The sequence below is a fragment of the Theropithecus gelada genome, chromosome 17, assembly GCF_003255815.1.
Source record: "Theropithecus gelada isolate Dixy chromosome 17, Tgel_1.0, whole genome shotgun sequence".
Classification (NCBI taxonomy): Eukaryota; Metazoa; Chordata; class Mammalia; order Primates; family Cercopithecidae; genus Theropithecus; species Theropithecus gelada.
In genome coordinates, this window is record NC_037685.1 from 81026302 (window position 1) to 81051944 (window position 25643).

Here is a 25643-nt window from a genome sequence, read left to right on the forward strand (position 1 = left end):
TTAATTTAAAAAATACATCTTTTTTTTGGAAATAATTTCAAATTTACAAAAAGTTACAATATTAAAAAGAGTTCCAAGAACATCCATATCATTTTCTTGCACTTGTACATGGGTGAGTTTTCTTTCTCTCTCTCTCTCTCTCTCTCTCTCTCTCCACACAGTCTATAAAAACACACAGAGGAAAAATGCAAGAAAAAAACTTTCAATCCATATCAAGGTTTTATGATTATAGTTAAAAATATACACATCAAAAAGCCAATCTAAAATTTTGCATTGTTGACACTGCGAAACCATTCTTTTAAGGAACATTGGTGTTCTATGAGCTAGTCCGATTTTTGTTTTTTTAAGAGACAGGGTCTCTCTATATTGCCCAGGCTGGCTTCGAACTCCTGGACTCACGTGATCATCCCGTTCTACCTTCCGAGTAGCTGGGGCTGTAGGCAAGTGCCACTGCACCCAGCTCAGTGATTCTTAAACTTTGAAAATTTGTTGAAAGTTATAGACCCTTTCTCTAGAATCATGCATATATGTGAATAGTTTGCATATAGTTTCAGAGTTGGATGATGGTCCATGGAGTTCCTGAAGAAAAGTAAAGAAAAAATCATTCATACATATGGTAAGCAGAATAATGGTCTACCAAAGATATCCAAAGATGTACATGTCCTAATCTATGTGGGATTTGTTAATATGTTACATGGTGAGAGATAATTCAAGTTTCAGATAAAAATTAGGGTTGTTACTCAGATGATCTGAAAATAGATTATTCCGGATCACCTGAGGAGGCCTAATTACATGGTCTTTTAAGTGTGTAAAGGGGAAGCAGAAGAATCCGTGTCAATGATGAGATGTGAGAAAGCCATTGCTGACTCTGAAGGTGGAAGGAGGCCATGAGCCAAAGAATAGTTCATGAGCCCTAGAAGCTGAAAAAGGCAAGAAAACAGACTCTTATGTAAGGCAGCCATGCCTACATCTCTATTTTAGCCCGCTAAGACCCATTTTGAATTTCTGACCTCCAGAACTGTAAGATAATAAATTTCTGTTGTTTTAAGCCACTAAGTTTATGGTAATTTGTTTATGGTAATTTTATGGCATTAGGAAACTAATAAAGGATGTGAAAAGTCATTTTGTATGTATGTTGATGTGTGGTTGTGGTAGTCATTAAGTGTGTATGTATACATATATATATATTTTAATACCACCTAGGTATTTTTCTGTTTTTTTTTTTTTTTTTTTGAGGTGGGGTTTCTGTCTCCTAGGCTGGAGTTCAGTGGAGTGATCTTGGCTCACTTTAACCTCTGTCTCCTGGGCTCAAGTGATCCTCCCACCTTAGCGTCCTGAGTAGCTGGGACCACAGGTGCCTGCCACCACGCCCACCTAATTTTTTGTATTTTTTGGTAGAGGTGGGGTTTCGTCATGTTGCCTGGGCTGTTCTGTACTTTTTTTTAATGGATTAACAAATCCATAAAAAGTACTTCTTTATCTTTTTTAAAGGTCTGTGAAGTGTCAGACCTCAAGATGGACAACTATTTAATTAGATATAGCATCTTATCTGCTACTGAAATTATATAACTACACAAGATTTACTGAAATTTCTTGGTAAGAATGTGATGAGCTTTTCCCACAAATTTATCCATCTACATTCCCTTTTTAAAATGCAACATTTTGATTTACAGTTATGTTGACAGTATCTTTGTTCTGTCAAGTATCTTGGATAATTTCTTTTCCCTGTAGCTGACAGATTAAAAACAATTCGAAAATTCTCCTCAGAGGTTATTTAAACAGTATATAACTACATGTTTTAATTACTTAGGTATCAGCTTAAGAGAATAAACTGTTTAGAAACAGATTTATTTTGCAGTTGGGTAGATTATTTTAATGGAAGATGAATACAAGTACTTAATTATCTATAAATGTTTTATGTACAAGAAACTTTTTGTGATTTTTTTAAAGGATACCAATATTAGTTACATGGGGGAAAATTTATACACACATCAGGAAATGTAATTGTTTTGGGAAATTTACATGGTTTAGAGCTCCAATTTCTAAAAGTGATTAGAACAGATTCATATATAGCATTTTCAACTTCGATTCTCTGAAGATACTGAGTTAAGATTTTTTTTCCTGTATGAGAAGTTATTTTGCTTACAATATTCTTGGCCACAAATCATGGAACTAAACTAAAATTCATTTACAACTAATAATGGTCAACACTTATTGAGGAAGTATGACTTTTTTGAGACGGAGTCTCGCTCTGTTGCCCAGGCTGGAGTGCAGTGGCGCGATCTCAGCTCGCTGCAAGCTCCGCCTCCTGGGTTTACGCCATTCTCCTGCCTCAGCCTCCCGAGTAGCTGGGACTACAGGCGCCCGCCACCTCGCCTGGCTAGTTTTTTGTATTTTTTAGTAGAGACGGGGTTTCACCATGTTAGCCAGGATGGTCTCGATCTTCTGACCTCGTGATCCGCCTGTCTCGGCCTCCCAAAGTGCTGGGATTACAGGCTTGAGCCACCGCGCCCGGCCTTTGTTTTTTTTTTTTTGAGACAGAGTCTTGCTCTGTTGTCTAGGCTGGAGTACAATGGCATGATCTCGGCTCACTGCAACCTTTGCCTCCCGGGTTCAAGCAGTTCTCCTGCCGCGGCCTCCCAAGTAGCTGGTACAACACGCACCATCAGGCCCAGCTAATTTTTTTATTTTTAGTAGAGATGGGGTTTTGCCATGTTGGCCAGGCTGGTCTTGAACTCCTGGCCTCAGGTGATCCACCCACCTTGGCTTCCCAAAGTGGGGTGAGCCACTGCGCCCGGCCGGGAAGTATGAACTTTTTTTTTCACCTACCAATAAGGATTCCTGGAAAGGGATAAACCCATTTGTTTTTGTTAATCTTTCTAAAATTAATGTTAAAATGTTGGCCTTAAATGAGATATTAAATACAGTGTTTTGAAACATTGCTTTTGAAATAATATATGCTTTGTAAGAACTTAATAAAGGATTGTAAGAACTTAATAAAAACCTATTCAGGATTGGAATCATAGAATCTTAAGAGTTAAAATATGTCTCTTCTTACTGCCACCTATTGTCTAAGTGTGAGGCTACTGAGAACAAATTTATTCCTACCTGCTTACAATAACCCTTTAAATATGATCATTATTTTTTTGAATCATGATGACAGCAGAATTCCCACTCCCCAACATCCTTTAATGTGTCTTTAATTGTTTTATGATCTTAAACCCTTCACCATCTTGGTTTCCTTCTTCTGGTTATTCTTGTTTAACAAGGCCCCTCTCAAACAGTGACCCCCAGAATGGTATTAATTTTATATATATATATACACACACACTATATATAGTCTGAAATATACCATGGGTGGGTATTAACTTTTTGTCCTATCCATTACAATTCTTGTATTTACAGAACAATTTTAGATCATAACAAGGATTCATAAATAATGGAAATGGATGTATTGGAAATTTATCAAAAGAAAGTTTTAATGTAAACTGCAGGAGTAAAAAACTTAAAAATTACAACTTATGACTTTCTCAGAGACTGTATTGAGTTGGGATGAATTGGAAGTTGTGGAGGATAGGGAACCAGGAATCTATTACATTCATGTCTTATTTATTTTTAATAAACAGGAGTAAAATTGAGACTCTGGTCTGTAGGAGATATGACTGAGGATGTGTGATCAGTTGAGCCTCATACTACATTTCTATTCCTAATATATAAAATTTATTTCTTATAGTGCAAATCCCTTCTGGCTAGGAGCTAGGAAATTCTTATATGTTTAAAATAAATTAACCTTTTAAGGCAGCTCTGAAGAAGTAATTTATTTTAAATAGGTGAGCAGTTGATAGCTCTTATAGGAATACTTTTTCCTTATTTTTTTCATCATAGGATTAGACCCTATGTTTTTAATTTAAGTCCTTTAAGTTTTGCTGTTAATGTTTAATTTACTTGATGATCCCATACTGTTAATTTTTGACCTAGTGAACTTGGGACAGTATATACAAACCGTTTACCTAATTTTAAGGAAACTCTTTTAAAAAATAAGATAGGTTTGATATGAAACAGAAGATTAAATTCATTTCAACTTTCCATGTAGCAAAATATCGTATGTATTTAATCAAAGAACTTTTTCCCCCTTATTGGAGGATGCATTTTTATCAGCATAGAGGTTTTGTTTTTTGTTTTTTAATAATTAGATGTTTATGCCATTGGCAAAACAACCCAAAGCCGACATGACCGAACTGCAATACTTTTAATAAACTGCAAGACTACGATATAGTAGCTATAAAACCCTTTCCTGATAAGAAATTTTTATAGTGCATGACTGAATCTAACAATTCTCCCTCTACCTTTATTTATGCTCGTTTACTTTCTTTTATAGAAAAATGAAATTCTTAAAGTTTAAGCTTTTAGATATAAAAAACGTTAGTATATACAGTTAAATTAAGTTCAAGGTTTCTTTTAAACCACTTGATGTAATTTACTTTGTACATAACTTTTATTTGCCTTTTTAAAATTATTATTATTACAATTTTTTTAGACAGAGTCTTGCTGTATCATGCAGGCTGGAGTGCAGGGGCGTGATCTCAGCTCACTGCAACCTCTGCCTCCCCAGTTCAAGCAATTCTCGTTCCTCAGCTTCCCAAGCAGCTGGAATTACAGGCGCAAGCCACCATGCCCAGCTAATTTTTGTATTTTTAGTACAGACAGGGTTTCTCCATGTTGTCCAGGCTGGTCTCAAACTCCTGATCTCAAGTGATCCTCCTGCCTCAGCCTCCAAAAGTGCTGGGATTATAGGCATGAGCCATGGCACCCACCTTATTTGCCCTTTAAACTAGACCTGTGGACTTGCTTTTGAACATTTTCTCTCCTAATTATAAAATACATGTGCATTAAAGAAAACTGAGAAAAAAATCAGGAATGATTGGAAGCCATTGCTTCTGAAGGCCTCTTACCAATATACCTGTCTCCTCATCTCCTTTCCCAGTTGACCAAAGAATGCTCCATGTTTGTCTTTTATGTATATTAGCATGATTGCATTTCATCCAGTTAGCCGTATTTAATACTGTACTTTGTTTCTCTTCAGGAAAATTACAGTTCGATATCTTGTGAGACAGAAGGTTGCATCTTTCAGTCATCAGAGAGCAAAGTAGGAAAGACTTAGAGAAGCAAAGTCCCTCTGATTCACCTAATGATACACTGTTTTTACTTTAAGGGGGCCACGAGGGTGTATTTACTTTCATCATTTTGGGGTGAGGAATGGTTAGAAACTGAAGGAGCATACATAGGTTAAGTATTATCCATGACAGTAGGGTGGGAGTGAATGGAAGCTCATTTATAGCAGTTCTACTTCCTGATTTATGGGTATGTGTGGGTGGTGTGTTTTAAAGAGATTCTGGTGAACTAACAAGGTGTGATAATTGTATTTTGTTATATATCATATTATTGACCCCCAGACTGCTTAACATATAGCTTAATAATTATTATGGATATCTTTAAATATGCCACATTCACTTTATTAAGAAGTGAACTGATAAGCAACAAGCTGCCATGTGCTGAACAGTATCAGGTACTGGGATAAACAAGGGTTTTAAATGCTGCGAATAGTGTAAGCTGTATAGCCTTCATGGTTTGCTAATAAGGTAATCTGTTGTCATTTCATAATTGAAATACTAGGGGGAATGTTGTAAAAATGTTATAAAAATGCTCTTTGTTATTGTTATTTAAATGGAAGTATTTTTGTGTGGTTTTATAGTCATGGTGGGAAATCATGAGCTTTTGGACTAGGGCAGTGATGACTGGTATACAAGATGAGAGAAAAATCTGTAATGACTCCCTGGTCCCTGTCCTGGTTGTAGAGTACAATGGTGGTATCATTAACCAGGACAGGGACGAGCGGAGGAGGATCATGGCTTTTGAGAGAGAGAGAGAGAGAGAGAGAGAGAGAGAGAGAGAGAGTGTGTGTGTGTGTGTGTGTGTGTGTGTGTGTGTGTATGTTTATGGGTGTGGGATGGAACGCTGGGACAGGAGAGGGAGATGACAAGTCCAGTGAGGACATTTTGAATATGAAAGATTAAGCACTCATGGGATACCTAAGTAGGAAGTTCAGTAAGGAGCTCAACGTACACGACTGAGGCTTAGGAGAAAGGCCTGGGCTGGAAACGGGTATCACTAAATAGGTGGTAGTTGAGATTATGAGGGAAATGGATGCCATTGCTCATAGAGACTAAACATAGAGAAATGAGAACCAAAATTAGTAAATGGGCAAAGTAAGAGGAAGCAGCAGAAGACTGAGAAGGAATGGCCGAGAGAGAGGGGCAGGAACACCAACAGAGCTCAGAGTTAAAGGAGCCAGTGGTAGAGAGGTTTCAAAAGGAAAGAAGTTAGGAGTGTCAGAAGGTAAAGACAGGCTAAGTAAACTGAAAAAGATAAAAGGATTTGGCAGTTCTGTCATTAGTAATGTTTGCCAGAATACTTTCAATGAAACAATGGTGGCAGAATTCTGTTTGTGTTGAGTTGAAAGTATATTAAAATAGGGAAAGGGGCCAGGTGCGGTGGCTCTTGCCTATAATCCCAGCACTTTGGGAGGCTGAGGCAGGCAGATCACCTGAGGTCGGGAGTTCAAAACCAGTCTGACCAACATAAAGAAACCCTGTCTCTACTAAAAACACAAAATTAGCTGGGCATGGTGACGCATGCCTGTAATCCCAGCTTCTCAGGAGGCTGAGGCAGGAGAATTGCTTGAACCCGGGAGGCAGAGGTTGCGGTGAGCCGAGATTACACCACTGCACTCTAGCCTGGGCAACAAAAGCAAACCTCCGTCCCAAACAAACACAAAGAAAAAAAGAAAAAAGAGAAAGGTTACAATAAATGTGTATTATTTCAAGGCTCTTGACATTTTCTTAAAAACAAAAGATAATTTTAGGGAGGAGGTTACAGAATAGAGGAGGAGATCTACAGGAGAAGAGAGCTTAACATTTTTATAAAGTATGGGGACAGACTCATCAGAGAGGAGAAATAAGAAAGGATAAAGTATAGTGAGATCTAGTAGGAGATAAAGGTGCAGGTAAAGGAATTAACCCAGAAAAGAGAAAGGACCCCTTTTCCTCTGAGACTAGAAGGGAACAGGTAAGAGAGTTTTATGTATAACTTGTAAATCTAGAGCAGGAAGTTGAGGGAGTTCATAGCTAATAGTTTTACTTTTTATTTTTATTTTTTCCGATAAAGGAGTCATAAAAGAGGTAAGGGTAGAGGTGAAGTAGCAAGTTTGAATTGAAGTAAGATGGTACAAAACATATGCTCTAGGTGATGGAAGAGGGAATTAACGAGGGAGGAAGGTTGTTAGCAGAAGAGGGTGATGTACCTGAGAACCTAGGCTGGATAGGAAAAGACACGAAGCATGTGGGAGATTGTAGTTTGAAGAAATGAGAATAGTTAAGGAATGGGTGTCAAAATTAGGTAAGAAAGCAGGTATTTAGGGAGTAATGGAGTAAAAAACTGCAAGAATAAGTAGTTGTAGTCAGAGATCCATATATTGGACTCTAAGGCTGTAGAATAATTTCTTGGTTATCAGAATATAGAGGCTGTAGCTTTGGGTATGGATTACTGAATGAAGTGGTTTTACGGAGTCAGAGTTCATAGTTTTTCAATGGGTTTTCTATATGGACACTGAAGTGGGGGGTGATGGCAGAAAATGCAGGGGAGGCAGATACTGTCAACAAAGGGCCAGAGTCCTCAACAAAAAGGAATGACTGGGTAATTAATAAGAATGAAAGAAAGGAGTAAAAAATTTCCAAGATTGTTTCATCATGCCTTTTTTTTTTTCCTTGTAAATTAAGAGACATGAGGGTAAGGAGAGGGTAAGGACTATGTTTGAATTAATTCAACAAATGCAAATATTTGCTGAATTAATAAGTGAATGATAAGCTCATGTTGAATAAATATTTCAGAAAACTTCAGGTTTTTTTTCTTATTATAAGCAATTGATATTAAAGAAAGTACAAATGAGCAGGATGTAGGAAAAAATAATCCCATCAGCCTGAAATACCTACCCCCAACACCCTTTGTTATTAAACTTTTTGTTTAAATCTGTTTGTTGTTCATATTTTTTTTTTCCTAGCAATATTCAGTTGTATACTTTAATGTCTAAATAAGTATTTTCTTATGGAATATAAGGATGTACTATAATTTAAGCAGGTCCTTATTTTGGGGCATTTATATTGATTCCACCCAAGTTTCTTCTACGGGTAAAACGAAAAATCTAATAGCTTTTTTTTTTTTTGACAGAGTTTCGTTCTTGTCACCCCAGGCTGGAGTGCAATGGCATGATCTTGGCTCACTGTAACCTCTGCCTCCCAGGTTCAAGCAATTCTGCCGCCTCAGCCTCCTGAGTAGCTGGGACTACAGGCGCGTGCCATCATGCCTGGCTAATTTTTGATTTTTAGTAGAGACAGGATTTCACTATGTTGGACAGGCTGGTCTTGAACTTCTGACTTCAGGTGATCTGCCCGCCTTGGCCTCCCAAAGTGTTGGGATTACGGGCGCAGCCACCACACCCGGCTAATTTTTGTATTTTTAGTAGAGATGAGGTTTCACCATGTTGGCCAGGCTGGTCTTGAACTTCTAACCTTGGGTGATCTGCCCACCTCAGCCTCCCAAAGTGCTGGGATTACAGGTGTGTGCCACCACGCCCAGCATAATAGCTAAATTTTTGCCTTACTTATATTATAAGGATTCTTAGAAGTAGATTTTCTAGTGTGGCTTCATAGAGATCCTATTTATCTTTATTTTATGGCCATTTCTAACAGGCTTATTTATGTGCATTCCATCCAGGATTGGAATCCTGGACAATGGACAGTGTTGCAGGTATTGACTGATGCAGGCATGCTGACAGCCACAAAAGTGAGAACTGTTAATCTTAGGTCCTTCTTCACAAGAAGAATGATGGGTGTTTTTAAAACTTGGAATCAAGTATAGTTTTCATGAGCACAGTAAGAGATGATTCATGAGCTGAATACAGGATATAGTAGTCAATTCAGAAATGCATATTCAAATTAAATAAAAACCTCTTATAATAGTCTATATTTGTTGATAATATTGAACTTTAGTAGAGGTTTTTTTCCATAAATTTTAAAACTGTGGCAAAATACTTCATAAAGTTTATCAACTTAACCATTTTTAAGTGTACACTTCAGTGGTATTAAATACATTCATTATGTTGTAACCATCACCACCATTCATCTTTGTAGCTAGTAGAGGTATTAATATACCAGTCTTGAATAGTCATCAAAGTCACTCTACCTCAAACTTTTCCACAAAAGTATGGTTAATAGCAGAGAGGAGTGAACAACTGCCTTAAAAACTTGGTCCCAAGCTAGAATTCTTTTTAGCTTCATGTTTTGTCTTAGATTTAATGTAAATGTAGTGTTACTTACCATAATGGTCCTATATTTAGTAAAAATATAATGATTATACATTTTTTCAAAATCTCTGAGGGAGGCTGATCTTTAAGGAGATGCCCCATGTTTGGTGCTGGCACACCAAAAGTCCCCCTTGCCCCAAGCAGGACTTTCAGAGGCAAGGTTCTAAGCCATTTCATGGTTGAATAATATGCCTCTTTTCATTTTTCTTTTTTCTTTCTTTGAGACAGTCTTGCCATGTCACCCAGGCTAGAGTGCAGTGGCATAATCTCAGCTCACTGGAACCTCCGTCTCCTGGGTTCAAGCGATTCTCCTGCCTCCGCCTCCCGAATAGCTGGGATTACAGGTGTCCGCCACCATGCCTGGCTATTTTGTATTTTAAGTAGAGACAGGGTTTCACCATGTTTGCCAGGCTGGTCTTGAACTCCTGACCTCAAGAGATCTCCTGCCTTGGCTCCCAAAGTGTTGGGATTACAGGCAGAGCCACCACACCGGCTTTTTTTTTTTTTTTTTGAGACAAAGTCTTGCTCTGTCACCCAGGCTGGAGTGCAGTGGCATCTTGGGATCTCGGCTCACTGCAACCACTGCCTCCCAGGTTCAAGCAATTCTCATGCCTCAGCCTCCTGAATAACTGGGATTACAGGTGCGCACCACCATGCCTGACTAATTTTTGTATTTTATTAGAGAGGGGGTTTTGCCATGTTGGCCAGGCTGATCTTGACCTCCTGACCTCAGGTGATTCGCCTGCCTTGGCCTCCCAAAGTGCTGGGATTACAGGTGTGAACCACCATACCCAGCCTTCATTTTTCTTTTACGGTTTAGCCAAGACTACTTATACTAGTGTATGTCAAGGAGTAGACTGATTGATGTTCACCCTCTTCGAATGTGAGTGTCACAGAAACTGTGAAATTCACAGAGTAAAAATTTAGAAGTATCCTTTTATATTATATTTGCCCTAGTAATCATGCATACTTCATCATTATTAATGCCATGAGACAATCTTATTATACAAATAGAATAATTTCATGTACTGGCTAGGGCCATAGCCCCACCTTTCCAAAGAGTATTAACTTTTCAACTATCCATGCATTATGACTCCAGAGACTTGTAAACCCTCTCAGGTGTAATACATTTTTTTTTTTCTTTTTTTTGAGACAGAGTCTTGCTCTGTCATAAGGCTGGAGTGCAGTGGCACTATCTCGGCTCACTGCAACCTCTGCCTCCTGGGTTCAAGCGATTCTCCTGCCTCAGCCTCCCGAGTAGCTGGGACTACAGGTGCGTGACACCATGCCCAGCTAATTTTTGTATTTTTAGTAGAGACGGGGTTTCACCATGTTGGCCAGGCTGGTCTTGATCTCTTGACCTCATGATTCACCCGCCTCGGCTTCCCAAAATGCTGGGATTACAGGCGTGAGCCACCGCGCCTGGCCCAGGTGTAATAATTTTGTTCTTCATGCCTGGTCCCATTTCAGAAGATTAGTGATTACATTGAAGGATAGTAGCAAAATTGGAACTAAAGTCTGGGTTTCTTAACTCCTAGTTGAGGGTCTTTCCAATTACACCAAAAGGGAAAGAGTTACATATAACAAGAGGTAAGACATAAGTTATCTACCTGACCCCACAAAACCACTTTAAGCCATCCTAAGAGTGGTCTCTTTTTCTCCCTCCCTCTCTCCTTCCCTTCAGCTTTCCTTTCTTCTTCCTACGTTTTTTTTTGGGGTAACTCCAAAGCACCCCAGTTCTCAGAATTAAAAGGTTAAAAATATTTTAGTACTCTCCAAGATACAAAGTAGACTACTAGAGTTTTTTGTTGTTGTTGTTGTTGTTGTTTCTCAAGCTTGGGACATAAAGCTCAGAGCTCAGAACAGTAGAATTTTAGAAAGCAATAGATAGGATACATGAAAGAGGCTGCTGGAATATGAAAAAACTGGAGTAAAAATAAGCAAATCAATACTTCTGAAATGAAGCCTTCATTGGTAGAAAAAAAAATGTAGGTCACAAAAATGAGTGAGCAGAGGTTCTTGATTTCTAATTATTGAAGATTCCTATCTAGTGGTATTCTAATATGTTTACCAAATTATGAGTTGCATTACTTTTTAAAAACCTAAAACCTAGTCAAGAGTTACAGAGTGTCCCTGGTTTATTCGTGTGGTAAATTTTCAGTTCCAGTTATTAGGCAAAACAAAAATTGCTAATACGTAACAATGTAAAATAAGTGATTGGTAGAATAAAACAAAAGGGATTCATATAGCTTTTGTACTGTCTTCTTGAAAAAGGCATATTTGGCCATAAAAGCTAATACATACTTTAGGAATGGAAATGATTTAACCTGATTTTTCCAAGTAAGATTTGTTCAAGAATAATGAACTTACGTTGTCAGTTATGGGTTCAAGCATTAATTCACTTTGGACTGCTTATATTCAACAGTATGCTGTCTACGTAAAGAGTTACATGGAATTAAATTTTAGCATTGGAATCTATTTGAGATAGCATTATCTTTTATATTCAAATGAAAAATTATGGGGCTCTAGAATTAAGTGTTACTAAGTTGATATAGATAGAATAATAGTTGTATTACAAGGAAAAAAGCAAAGATAATATTGTATAGGGTTTGAATCATACACTCTCACTACAGATGTTTTTTTTAAAATTGTGATTGTTTGTTGATTCATTCAAAACCGTTTGAAAATTGTGAGGGAGCCAGAAAAGGGGACAATATTTGGATGTATAATTTAGATGTATAGTTTGCTTGCTTATCAGGGAATGGTTAAGTTCCTTTTTTCTGTATATTTTAATTGGTGAAATTAAGAGTTTTTATTCTTCTAGATTACTTTGTAAAATAACATGGCATTTTATAGATCTATGAGATAACTGAGGCTCATACATGTTGAGTTTTAATGTGTGGAGGAGTCTGATGTGCATCCAAGTCTGTCTGCCCCTAATGTCTCTGTTTTTAACCACTATCCTCAGAATGAAATACATTCATATAGTAGAGACCAATTCTTAAACAAAAGTCATCTTTACTCACAAAATTAATCTGTGAAGTACCCACTGTTCTCAGTTTCTGTCCCTCTCACTTTTTCTTTCTAGTGCTTTGCAGTTTTTAATGAAAGTGATGGCCGGGCGCGGTGGCTCAAGCCTGTAATCCCAGCACTTTGGGAGGCCGAGACGGGCGGATCACAAGGTCAGGAGATCGAGACCATCCTGGCTAACACAGTGAAACCCCGTCTCTACTAAAAAATACAAAAAAAAAAACTAGCTGGGCGAGGTGGCGGGCGCCTGTAGTCCCAGGTACTCGGGAAGCTGAGGCAGGAGAATGGCGTGAACCCAGGAGGCGGAGCTTGCAGTGAGCTGAGATCCAACCACTGCACTCCAGCCTAGGCAAGAGAGCCAGACTCCGCCTCAAAAAAAAAAAAAAAAAAAAAAAAAAGAAAGTGATTTTTTTTCTGAAATTATTATTTTCATGTTTTTTATTAGAGGATTAAATTTGTTGCTAAGATCATTTAGTTAAGTCTTTTGCAGTCTTTTAAGATTAGACTTAATCTTAAGTCTAAACTTAAAGATTGCCTTGAAGTATATTATTTAGCTGTATTGCATTATTCTTCCTTATGTAATGAGCTATAGACTGAGCACTCCTTGACAAATCACAAGAATAAGACCCAAAGAATCAAACTTTTCCAAGTAACTTAACTGCATCCCAGGACAAAACTCAGGAACATTTAGAGGAACAGAAGAATATCCAGCAGCCAACAGATAAAATTCACAGTGCCTTTCCAGGCACGCAAGGAAGCCGGAAAAATGATCCACAATGATAAGAATAATCAATCATCTGAAAGTGACCTTAAGCAGAGAAAGATGTGAGAACTAGTAAAGACAGTGAACATTATTATAACTATATTCTATATTTTCAGAAAGTAGAGACATGAAAGACATTTTTAAAAACTCAGTGTGGTTCTAGGGATGAAAACTACAATATCTGAGATCTGCTAATGATATTTGTAGCAGATTAGACATGGCAGAAGAAAAGGTTAGTGAACTTGAAGGATATAGCAAAAGAAACTATTCAGAAATGAAAGAGAGAAAAAAGAATGACAAAAGCATCAGTGAGCTATGGGACAAACTTCCAGAATCCTTATGTAAACATAATCAAAGGCATCAAAGGAGAGGAGAAAAGCAGATACAAAAGGGATATTTGAAAAAATAATGGCCAAAATTTTCAAATTGGACAAAAACTATTAACTCACAGATCCAAGAACTCAACAAGAAGAAAACTACACTAAAGAATGTCATAATCAAATTATTCAAAGCCAGTGATAAAAAATATTGAAAGCAGCCACATGTTATAGAGTAACAAAGATAAGGCTGACAGCAGATTTCTCATTGGAAACATTTCAAGTGAAGAGATAGTAGAACATAAAGTACTGAAAGAAAAAAATGTTAACCTAGGATTTGATACTCAGCAAAATATCATTCAAAAAACAAAGGCAAAAATAAAGATGTTTTCAGACATACAAAAACAAATGATTTTTTACCATCAGGTAGACTGAAGGTAGACTGTGGTAGATTGAAGATGTATACTGCCTTAAGGCAACCAGTAGAATAACAAAACAGTTATAGCTAATAAGTCAACAAAGGAGATAAGATAGAATCCAAAAAAAAAAGGTGGAAAAAGGAACAAATAAGTGGTGAAACTAATAGAAAAATGGCAAGGCAATAGACTGTAATCGTATCAGCAATCACATTAAATGTATATTATCTAAATATCCCACTTAAAAGGCAAAGATTGTCAGATAAAAAGCAAGACTGCTTTTGGACCTGGATGAACAGGAAGCACCATCATGGAAGTCGTCTCCTGCCACAACAACGACTGAAAGGTTCAATACCAGGAGCCCAAGAGCCAGGACATCTACTGAAGGCTGTTGGTTAAGCTGTATATGTTTCTGGCCAGAAGAAACTCTACCTTCAACCAAGTTGTGGTGAAGAGGTTATTTATGAGTTGCACCAAATGGCCATCTCTGTCTCTTTCCTGGATGATCTGGAAGATGAAACTTTCTGGCCAGGAAAACAAAACAGCTGTGGTTGTGGGGACCATAATGGGTTCAGGACGTGCCCAAACTGAAGGTGTGTGCACTGCATGTGAGCAGTTGGGCCTGCAGCCAGATCGCCAAGGCTGGGGACAAGATCCTCACCTTCAACCAGCTGGCCCTGGACACCCTCAAAGGCTGTGGCACCATCCTGCTCTCTGGTCCTTACAAGGGCCAAGAGGTGTACTGGCATTTTGGCAAGGCCCTGGGAACCCAGCACAGCCACACTAAGCCCTGTGACCACTCCAAGTTCAAGCACATCAGAGGCTGATGGGCCAGCCAAGGCTATAAAAACTAAACCTGGATCCTCTACTCTTATTAAAAAGACTTTGGCCTGGGCGCAGTGGCTCATGCCTGTAATCCCAGCACTTTGGGAGGCCAAGGTGGGCAGATCACTTGAGCCTAGGAGTTCAAGACCAGTCTGGGCAACAAGTGAAACTCCATGTCTATAAAAAAAATTCAAAAAAAAAAATTAGTTGTGAGTGGTGGTACATGCCTGTAGTGCCAGCTACTTGGGAGGCTGAGGCAGGAGGATCGCTTGAGCCCAGGAAGTCAAGGCTGCAGTGAGCCATGATCGTACCACTGCACTCCACCCTGGGTGACAGAGGGAGACCCTGTCTTGAAACAAAAGATTTTGGATGCTGGGGGAAAATAAAAAACAAGATCCAACTATATAATGTCAATAAGAAACACATTTTAGGCTGGGTGCGATGGCTCACGCCTTGAATCCCAGCACTTTGGGAGGTCAAGGCAGTTAGATCACCTGAGGTCAGGAGTTCAAGACCAGCCTGGTCAACATGGCGAAATCTTGTCTCTACTAAAAACACAAAAATTAGCCAGGCATGGTGGCGGGTGCCTGTAATCCCAGCTACTTGGGAGGCTGAGGCAGGAGAATTGGATGAATGCAGCAGGCAGAGGTTGCAGAAAGCAGAGATCACGCCACTGCACTCCAGCCTGGGAGACAGAAAAAAAAAAAGACATTTTACATACAAAGACATAATAACATTAAGAGTAAAAGGATGACCAGGCACAGTGGCTCATGCCTGTAATCACAGCACATTGGGAGGTTGAGGCAGGAGGATCACTTGAGCCCATGAGTCTGAGACCTGCACAAAAAATTAGCCAAGTGTGGTGGTGCATGCCTGTAGTCCCAGCTACTCGGGAGGCTGAGGTGGGAGGATAGCTTGAACCCAGGAGGTCAAGGCTGTAGGGAGTGGTGATCATGCCACTGTACTCCAGGCTGGACAACAAAGTGAAACTCAATCTCAAAAACAACAACAACAACAACAACAAAAAAAGTGAAAGGATGAAAAAAGATATATCATACTGATGCTGGCATTAGTCAAAAGAAAACTGGTGTGGCTATATTAACATGAAATAAGTAAATTTCAAAGCAAATAATATTACCAGGAATAAAGAAAGCCAATAATAAAAGGGCTAGTTAATCAGAAGGATACAATAATCCTACATAGTTTTGTCTCAAATAATAAAGCTTCAAAATATGTAAATCAAAAACTGACAGAAGTGCAAGGAGAAAGAAACCATAGTTACAGTCAGAGATTTCAATACCCCTCTTTAAATGATTGCTAAAAGAAGTAGAAACTTAAAAAGATATAGTAAACTCAAGCAACACTGTAACCAAACTAACAGTACAGGTTGAGTATTTCCCTAATCTGAAATACAAAATGCTCCAAAATCCAAAATTTTTTGAGCACCAACATGACCCAATTATCTTGGGTCCTATTCCCAGGATATCTTATTATGTATATACAAATATTCAGAAAATCCAAAAAACTTTGAAATCTGAAACATTTCTGGTCCCAAGCATTTTGGATAAGGGATACTCAACCTGTAATAGAGTATATATTCTCTTTAAAGTATACATGAAACATTTACCCAAATAGATCATGTTCTAGGCCAGAGGTTAGCAAACTATGGCCCTGAGGCCAAATGTAGTCTGTTTTTGTATAGTCCATGAACTAAAAATGGTTCTTACATTTTGAAAGATTTCTTTAAAAAGGAAGAAAATATGTGACAAAGATCATATGTGGCCCACAGAGTTTAAAATATTTACTGTCTGACCCTTTATAGAAGTTTACCAGCCCTTGTTTTAGGCAATAAAACATGTCTCAGTAAATTTTAAAGGATTCAAATCATGCAGAGTATGTCTTCTGACTACAGTAGAATTAAAATTAGAAATCAATAACAGAAAGCTGTCTGGAAAATCCCCAAATGTTTGGAAACAAAATAACATGCTACTAAATAACCTTCTAATAACCCATTGATTAAAATAGGAGCGCAGTGAAATTAGAAGGCATTTCGAGCTGAATGAAAATAAAAACAAAGCATATCAAATTTTGTGGCATGCCACTAAAGCAGTATGTAGGAAGACATTTATAAGCAAAATGCTTCTATTAGAAAATATTAAAGATCTCAAGTCAGTGAGCTTCCACCTTAAGAAATTAGAAAAGAAGAACAAATTAAACACAAAGAAACAAAAGAAAAGAAATAATAAACATCAAAGTAGAAATAAATGAAATAGAAAACAAAGTCCATTGAGAATATTAATGAAACCAAACCCTGGTTCTTTGAGATAAATAAAATTGATAAACTTTTGCCAGGCTGCTCAGGGGGAAAAAAAAAGAGAAGACCCATATTACCAATATCAGGAATGAGAGGTGAAATATGACAAATTCTACAGATACTTAAAGGCTAACAAAGGAATATTATGAAAAACCTTAAGCAAATAAAACTCAACAACTTAGATGAAATGGTCAAATTCCTTGAAAGACGTAACTACCAAAGCTTACTCAAAAAGAAATAGAGCCGGGTGCAGTGGCTCACGCCTGTAATCCCAGCATTTTGGGAGTTTGAGGTGGGCAGATCACTTAAGTCCAGGAGTTTGAGACCAGCCTGGGCAATGTGAAGAAACCCCATCTCTACTAAAAATACAAAAAAATTAGCTGGGTGTGGTGGCGCATGACTGTAGTCCCAGCTACTTGCAGGGCTAAGGTGGGAGGAACACTTGAGCTCGCAAGATTGAGCCTTGATTATGCCACTGCATTCCAGCCTGGGTGAAAGATTGAGACCTTGTGTAAAAAAAAAAAAAAAAAAAAAAGAAAGAAAAAAGAAAAAATAGATAACCTCCAAAGCTATATATCTATTTTTTAAAAATTAAATTAATAGTTAAAAATATTCTCACAAAACACTGGTAGATTCTTCCAAACACTTAGTGATAACACTGTGTATACCAATTACACACAAATCTTCCAGAAAACTGAAGAGGAAGGAATACTTGCCAGTTTATTTTTTGCGGCCAGCATTATCCTGATACCTAAACCACACAAAGTCATTAAAAGAAAAGAAAACTATAGCCCAGTTTCCCTCTTGAACATGGATGCAATAATTCTAAACTAAACAAGTAAAATCTAACAAGATATAAGAAAGTTAGTATTACTGGATGAGGTTTATCCCAAAAATATGTCATTGCTTTAAATTTAAAAATTAATCATTGTAAGTTACTATATTAAGCTAAAAAAGAAAATCTGATCATCTCAATAGACACACACAAAAAATCTGACAAAATCCCGTATTTGTTCCTGATTTAAAAACAAACAAACAAACAAAAACACTAACCTTTTAGCAAACTAGGAATAGAAGGATACTTTCTCAACCAAAGACATCTACAAAAATCCTACAGATAGCCTTATGCGTAACGATGAAAAACTGCATGCTTTCATTTTCCTCCTAAGATAAAGAATAATACAAAGATATTTTCTTTGCTCTGACCACTTTCATTCAACATCAGAGGTTCTGACCAGGGAAAAGGCAAGAAAAAGAAATAAACCACATTCAAGTTAGAAAGGAAGAAATACAACTGATGATAGCCATCATTCCTAAGAGTTCCCCTGCCTCTTTATAATCCTTGCCTCCTCTTACCTCTCCCTAGGAAACCACTGGCCTGTTTTCTGTCACTATAGACCAGTTTGCATTTTCTAGAACTGATATATGTGGAATCATACAGTATGTTACTCAATTTTTTTGTCAGAAATTGATAACTTATCTTACAATCAAAGTTCATACATAAACATTTGATCTTCATTCCATTCCCTCATTAGTCCATAGAGAGTCAATCAATTTTTCTTTCTTTTATTTATTTATTTTAACGAAACAGGGTCTTGCTGTGTTACCCAGGCTGGAGTGCAGGCTTACTTCAACCTCTAACTCCTGGGCTCAGGTGATCCTCCTGCCTAAGCCTCCAGAGTAGCTGGGACTACAGGGGTGTGCCACCATGCCTGGCTAACTTTTTAAAATTTTTTTGTATTGATGGGGCCTTGCCATGTTGCCCAGGCTGGTCTTGAACTCCCGGGCTCAAGACCTCCCAAAGTGCTGGGATTACAGGCGTGAGCCACTGCGCCTGGACTCAATTTCTGTATGATGATGACTTTCACATGTACATCAGCAGGCCAGATAGCTTATCAAGAAAGCTTGTCCTCTGTCTTCTAGTAATATCCCACTTAGATCTGACATTAAGTTTATTTTTTTCAAGGTATTTCTTCCAAATTTCTTGGCTACTATTGGTGATAACACAAGTTTTTGGACCTTTAAGTTTAGAATCTTAGGTTCATTTCCTTATTTTATTTCTTCCCTATAAATGATCACTAAACATGTTACTTCTTATAGTTACTTCTTTGTAAGGCACTGCAGATATGTTTCTTTTCATTTTAAAAATTGCCCATTTAATTCAAGCTATTAAATCTCAAGCTTGTACTATATAGCCTCATCATGCCATACCCATGTCCCCACTAGCCTATATAAAACATAAAATACTTTGCATCAAACTCGCTGGGCGAATAAGAAAAACCTGATTGACTGGAAAAAGCAAATGTAAATGTAATCTCCTTTCTTTTCAGTTATTCTACCAGAAAGGAATGAAGAACAGAACCTTCAGGAATTGAGTCACAATGCAGACAAATATCATATGGGAGATTATTGCAAGGAAGAGATTGATGATAGTATTTTCTACTAGCCATTGGGAAGATAAAAGGAGACAGAAGATTGAAGTCTTTTCCAGCCATTCTTTCCCTTTTTGCTTCCAAACTCCTCAACGGGGAACCTTCATATGTGCAGTATTTATATTGGATCACACTGATGATTATAAAGGTTCCTAGGAGGCTAGAAGCCAACCAACAGAGAAGGGAAAGCAGTCTGTTCTGAACATAGGGACATAAGTTCATTCATGCCATGTATCTTTTCAGCATGTTTTTCCCACTTAGAAACATCTAGCATGTAAGGCCTTTTAATATTAATATAAGCCCAATACCAGCTCTTTCCCTTTGTATTTTATCTCTTTCTGCTCTCCTATTTGTATTTTGTGTTCCTATCAAAGTGTCATGTCTGGGAGATGACCTGCCTGTTTCTGTTCTATAACAGTTTTGTTTGCTGCTATGCCTCTAGAACAGTGCCTGGCACACAGTAAGCACTCAATAAACCTTTGCTGAATGAATGAATGGTTATCTTTTCTCTGGCAATCCAAATTCACTACTCCTTAAAAATTCTATGTAAGATTTGCTGGCTGGGCACAGTGGCTCACGCCTGTAATCCCAGCACTTTGGGAGACCGAGGCAGGTGGATCACCTGAGGTCAGGAGTTTGAGACCACCTTGGCCAACATGGCAAAACCCCGTCTCTACTAAAAGTACAAAAATTAGCCAGGCGTGGTGGTGGGCACCTGTAATCCCAGCTACTTGGAAGGCTGAGGCAGGAGAATCACTTGAGCCTGGGGAGCGGAGGTTGCGGTGAGCCGAGATCATGCCACTTCACTCCAGCCTGGGCAAAGCAAAACTCAGTCTCCAAAAAAAAAAAAAAAAAAAAAAAAAAAAATTTGCCTATTCCAGCAAACTTCTACCCAATATCAATCTAGAGTTAAATAACTTCATTTCCCACATCTCTTTAGCAATTATGTGTAGTTTGCACTTCATTAACATACCCTTATTTATGTTACTTCTCACATATACCCATATCTCTTCTGTATTTTAAATCAAAAGATAATGCCTTAAATGTTGTATATATATTGTATGTGCCACTCAACAGTGCCTCATATGCTGCAAAAAAAAAAAAAGTAAACAATAAGGGTACCTTTTTGTCTTTAAGCCATTATTTTCTGGGTCAGTGTGGTCTTTCAAGGGAGTTTAGATAGTCAGGCTCTATTTTTTGTTACTTCACTCCTATAGTATGTGACTTTGTAAATTGTTCCTTCAGTGTTCAGTTTAAGTACAAACTAAGAAGAGAAACAGTTTCCTAAAGAAAAACATTTTAAAGTTACAGAGACACCTATGTGTAACATTTCTCCAGAAATATTTGAAGTAATGTAAAACTTCTGGACTGGTCAGTTTAAATATTTTCTTGGAATTTCTATAGAAACCTATGTGGAATTATGTTATATTGGAAATATTAAATGAACTATAAGAAGACTCCTACTTCTTCACAGAGAACAAGCAGGGATATCCTGGATTTTCACAGTATTTAAGCCACTCCTTAGTTGTCTCATGAAGGAATTAAGGTAGTGGAACACATTCAAGGAATTGCTCAGGTATCAAAATAAGACTATACAAAGTGTAACAGTTTTTTCTGTAGTAGATTTTCAAATAGTTAAAAGACTCTGGCCTCTTTTATTTATCTATCTTTATTGTATTCTGGCAGTAATAAAGCAATTTCTAATGATGCCAAATTAACAGCAGTTTCTTTGGCCCTTTCCTTTACCTCCATGAAAGTTACAATATTAGGTTATTTCACAGGTTTCCTCCATGCCCCCCATACCCAACCTAAAACTGTGTTAGGCTGTCAAAGAAAACGAATCAGGTAAGATTACCATTTACCTTTATGCAGTCATTCTAAGTACACATAAAATCAGACATTAACATGAAAATATAGGGGGAAGAGAAACATCAAACCATAGAACTGAGTTTTAGTTTTACTGACATTTATATGGCATAGTTCCTGTTTTTGATTTCAGAAGTGCAACCATGCAGTGCTTCTATGAAAAACTGAATAGTTGAGTACAGTTTGAGGATTATGACAACTTATCCAAAGGAAACAAACAGACCTAACTTACTGCTGTTTTCATTTGTGGAATTGCTATCTTTGTTGTAAAAAGCTGAGTATTTTTCAAACATCATTTAATAATAGGGTAGCCCCTAAAACAAGCAAGGAACTGTAAGTCTGAGTTCTGAATTTGACTAGTAATGGAATAAGAAAACCAAGCCAAACTGCATTTAAATATGTATGTAAAGGTAATGCTTGTAAAAATTTGGGTTTTCCTCATTTTGAGATTTCAGTTGCTAGTTGACTATTGGTATGCATTAACAATTCTGCCTAAAGGAGGTAAAGGATAGAGGTTAATTCTTAAATAAAAGTCCCTTTGTTTCACTATTAACTTTTTCTATTTGAAGCATAATTGTGTCAGCTAGTTTAATTTTTGGTAACCACTTAGGAATTTGGGAAGGAGGGGGGCACTCAAGTAAGCAAAGACAGCCAGCTAGACATCAAAATCCATGTTCTTACTTCATGGCCATACAGATAAATTTCATTTCCTAGCCTCCCTTGCAGTTAAGATGTGGGCATATGACTAAGCTCTAGCTAGTGGGATGAGAATGGAAGTCAACTACTTTTAAGCTCTTTAAGTCAACTACAGAAATCAACAACTTTAAGCTCCTGTCCCTAAAAAACACTCCCAACAGACTGACCCCTCCAAGGAAACCTTGGAAGTTAGCTCCTAAATGCTTAGGTACAGAAAGACCTTGGAAACTAGTAAACAAGTAGTAAACTTGTTTAGCAAGAACAGCTTTGAGCCACTATATATTTTTGGGGTGACCTATTATGGCAATTAGCCTACCCTCATTAATTTGATATATAAAACATATATGCAATGTCCCTATGATACACAACTCCACTGGTCACCATTTACATGGTAATGTATGCAAACGGGATTTTTCTGAAGCACAACTGAGGCTACAGCTATGCATACATATGAATATAGGTAAATGTTCCTCCTAGGAGTGGTAAAATGCTGTGGCTTTGCCAACTAACTCCAACTTCTCATGGGTTTTATTGTGGATGAATATCGATTTGTGTAAAGGAACTTCCCTTTTGTGTCTGTGGTAATAGATAAAGGTGAAATGGATCTTCCAACAAGAATCTTGAGGGGAAAATATATACTTAGGATCAAAATAAGATCTCTTTCTTGGGTTTGTCCAATAGCGATGGCTACACATTAGTCCTATAACCTTTTATGTACCGGCAGGCAGTAGGCCATACTAGTATTAGAAGCCCCTTCCTTTCTCCAAAAAAAAAAAAAAAAAAAAGTACACTGCTTTGAGCGGTAAAGATATTTCACATACCTGCGCTTCATGTTCCTCATCTGTAAAATGGGAGTTGGATTATATCCCTTAAAAACTTTCCTTTTTTCACTAAATATTCTCCCATCTATGACTACAATGTCCAGAGCTACTGGTAGAAATTTTTTTTTTTTTTTTTTTTTTTTTTGAGACGCAGCCTCGCTCTGTCGCCCAGGCTGGAGTGCAGTGGCGCGATCTCGGCTCACTGCAAGCTCCGCCTCCTGGGTTCACGCCATTCTCCTGCCTCAGCCTCCTGAGTAGTTGGGACTACAAGTGCCCACCACCACGCCTGGCTAATTTTTTTCGCATTTGTAGTAGAGACGGGGTTTCACTGTGTTAGCCAGGATGGTCTCCTGACCTCATGATCTGCCCGCCTCGGCCTCCCAAAGTGCTGGGATTACAGGGGTGAGCCACCGCACCCGGCCGATTTTTTTGTTTGTTTGTTTGAGACGGAGTCTCCCTCTGTAGCCAGGCTGGAGTGCAGTGGTGCAATCTCGGCTCATTGCAAGCTCCACCTCCTGAGCTCAAGCGATTCTACTGCCCGTCTCCCTAGTAGCAGAGACTACAGGCGTGCACCACCACGCCTAGCTTTTTTAAAATTTTTTTTTGTATTTTTAGTAGAGATGGGGTTTTACCATGTTGGCCAGGATGGTCTAAATCTCTTGACCTCGTGATCTGCCCGCCTCGGCCTCCCAAAGTGCTGGGATTACAGGCATGAGCCACTGCACCTGGCCAAAATATTTTTTATTTCATTTCTTTTTTTTTTTGAGACAGAGTTTCGCTCTTGTTGCCCAGGCTGGAGTGCAATGGCACGATCTCGGCTCACCACAACCTCTGCCTCCTGGGTTCAAGCGATTCTCCTGCCTCAGCCTCACGGGTAGCTGGGATTACAGGCGCCCTCCTCCCCAACCCACCACTGGCTAATTTTGTATTTTTAGTAGAGACAGAGTTTCTCAATGTTGGTCAGGCTGGTCTCAAACTCCTGACCTCAGGTGATCCGCCCATCTCATTCTCCCAAAGTGCTGGGATTACAGGTGTGAACCACTGCGACTGGCCTATTTGAAATAATTCTTAACATGAGCATTTCTTCAGATTTCGAGTTGATATTATAGAGGCCCAAGTGCTTCACAGAAACTTGAAATTATTTTTTTAAAATGTTTAACTCTCACCAAGGCACAACAGAGGTTATACTCTTCTCCCAAACAAGCTATTAAATTGAAAAGATTTTTAACTCACTTGAAGTTTTTGAGAGTAATTTTATTTATTATTATTTATTCATTTTTTTGAGATGAAGTCTTGCTCTGTCGCCCAGGCTGGAATGCAGAGGTGTGATCGGCTCACTGCAGCCTTGACTTTTGGGCTCAAGCTATCCTCCTGCCTCAGCCTCCTGAGTAGTAAGGGCTACATGTGTGTGCCACAGTGCCCGGCTAGTTAATTTTAAAGCACTGTGTCACTTCTCTGATTTCTCTACTTTACTCCATGAGTGGAGAAATAATATCAAAGCTAATACAGAATGTGATAGTTATTGAAATAATACTATTAAAAGTCAAAAACTAGACAGCAGATTTTAGTTTTTCAGCGAATTTACCAGTTAAAAACCTTAAATTTTACTTTTCCTAATTGTATGTTTATACTGTAATGTTTCAATGTAATAACAATTCATATAATAGCACATTCAGGATCATGGCAAAATCAGCTAAGTCATAGTTAACACACACTCCCTGTCTCCCTACTTATGTAGTGCTAAGTCATATTTTCAGTATAGCTAACAGAAATGATTTTTTGTCTGTCTGCTGGTGGAGTTTTAATCTCCTGGATTTCAACTTTGGTTAAAGCTAAAATATACACTATCCAGACTTTATACAAGCATGAATTGGCTTTAATTCACATTCTTTTGCTGCAGGAGAGCTGCAGAAATATGGACCTCACTCAGGGATGATAACTGTTTTAGAAAGGAGAAAGGACAAGCTGTATAACATTGTCCAGAGTGGAGTTTTCATGTTGAGAGAAAGCCATGTATAGGCCGGAGTACATAAGAAGAAGGAATAACAACTTCCCCCTGCCCACACACACACAAAGAAACAAGACAGAAGAGAGAGCCAACAATAGTATTTTGACTATTAGTTGACGAGGATGGATTCTAAAAATATCTTTACATAATTGCAGAAATTGAGGAACAATCTAAATGTTTAAAAATGAGGAGACTGATAAATTTTGGTGTATCTGTATGTTGGAATGCTATGCAGATGTTAAAAACCGGTTTTCAAAACTATTCAGTAACATGAAAAAACGGTCATTATAGACTACTGAGTGACAAAAATAAGATATACAACTGTAGTAATTAGCAACTATATATTTTAAATACAGGAAGGAAACATGAGTGTTAACATTGGTTTTTCTCTGGCTGGTGGAATTACAGATGACAATACTTTTGTGGTTTCCAACATTTCTCTAGTTAACACATTCTGTTTACAATTTTAAAACATTACTTTCAAAGAAAAAATGTGATATATGTAAATATGGTTATATAAAATCTGTATACATATGTATTTTATTTATGTATATCAAAACCAGACCAAAAATATTGAGTTTGACAGTTTTCAAAGTGACACTGTAACAGAATACTTTTCTTGACCCTCATTTTATGTTGAGCTCCTTATGGCAGTGAAAGGACTAGAGAGAGGCATGTCCTTTCAGAGTTTCTGAAATGACATGTATAGTATAAAAAAGCATAGAAGCATTCTTCAA

At 37.9% G+C, this 25643-nt stretch overlaps 1 protein-coding gene and 1 pseudogene across 4 annotated transcripts in view; both read left to right on the forward strand.

Annotated features, from left to right (window-relative positions):
• LOC112610656 (leukemia-associated protein 1) overlaps nt 1-25643 on the forward strand; it is a 441521-nt gene that overhangs the window by 3373 nt on the left and 412505 nt on the right. For 2 of the 4 annotated variants that reach the window (XR_003116459.1, XM_025364054.1), the window contains one exon: nt 19414-20006. The exons of the other annotated variants lie outside the window; for them this stretch is intronic. Coding sequence is in view for 1 of the 2 variants with exons in the window: in XM_025364054.1 (XP_025219839.1) it covers nt 19414-19529 (116 nt within the window). In the remaining variant the exon portion in view is untranslated. Of the gene's footprint in view, nt 1-19413; nt 20007-25643 lie in introns of those variants that run through there. 4 annotated transcript variants of the gene reach the window in all.
• Nucleotides 14255-14798, forward strand: LOC112611130 (annotated as a pseudogene).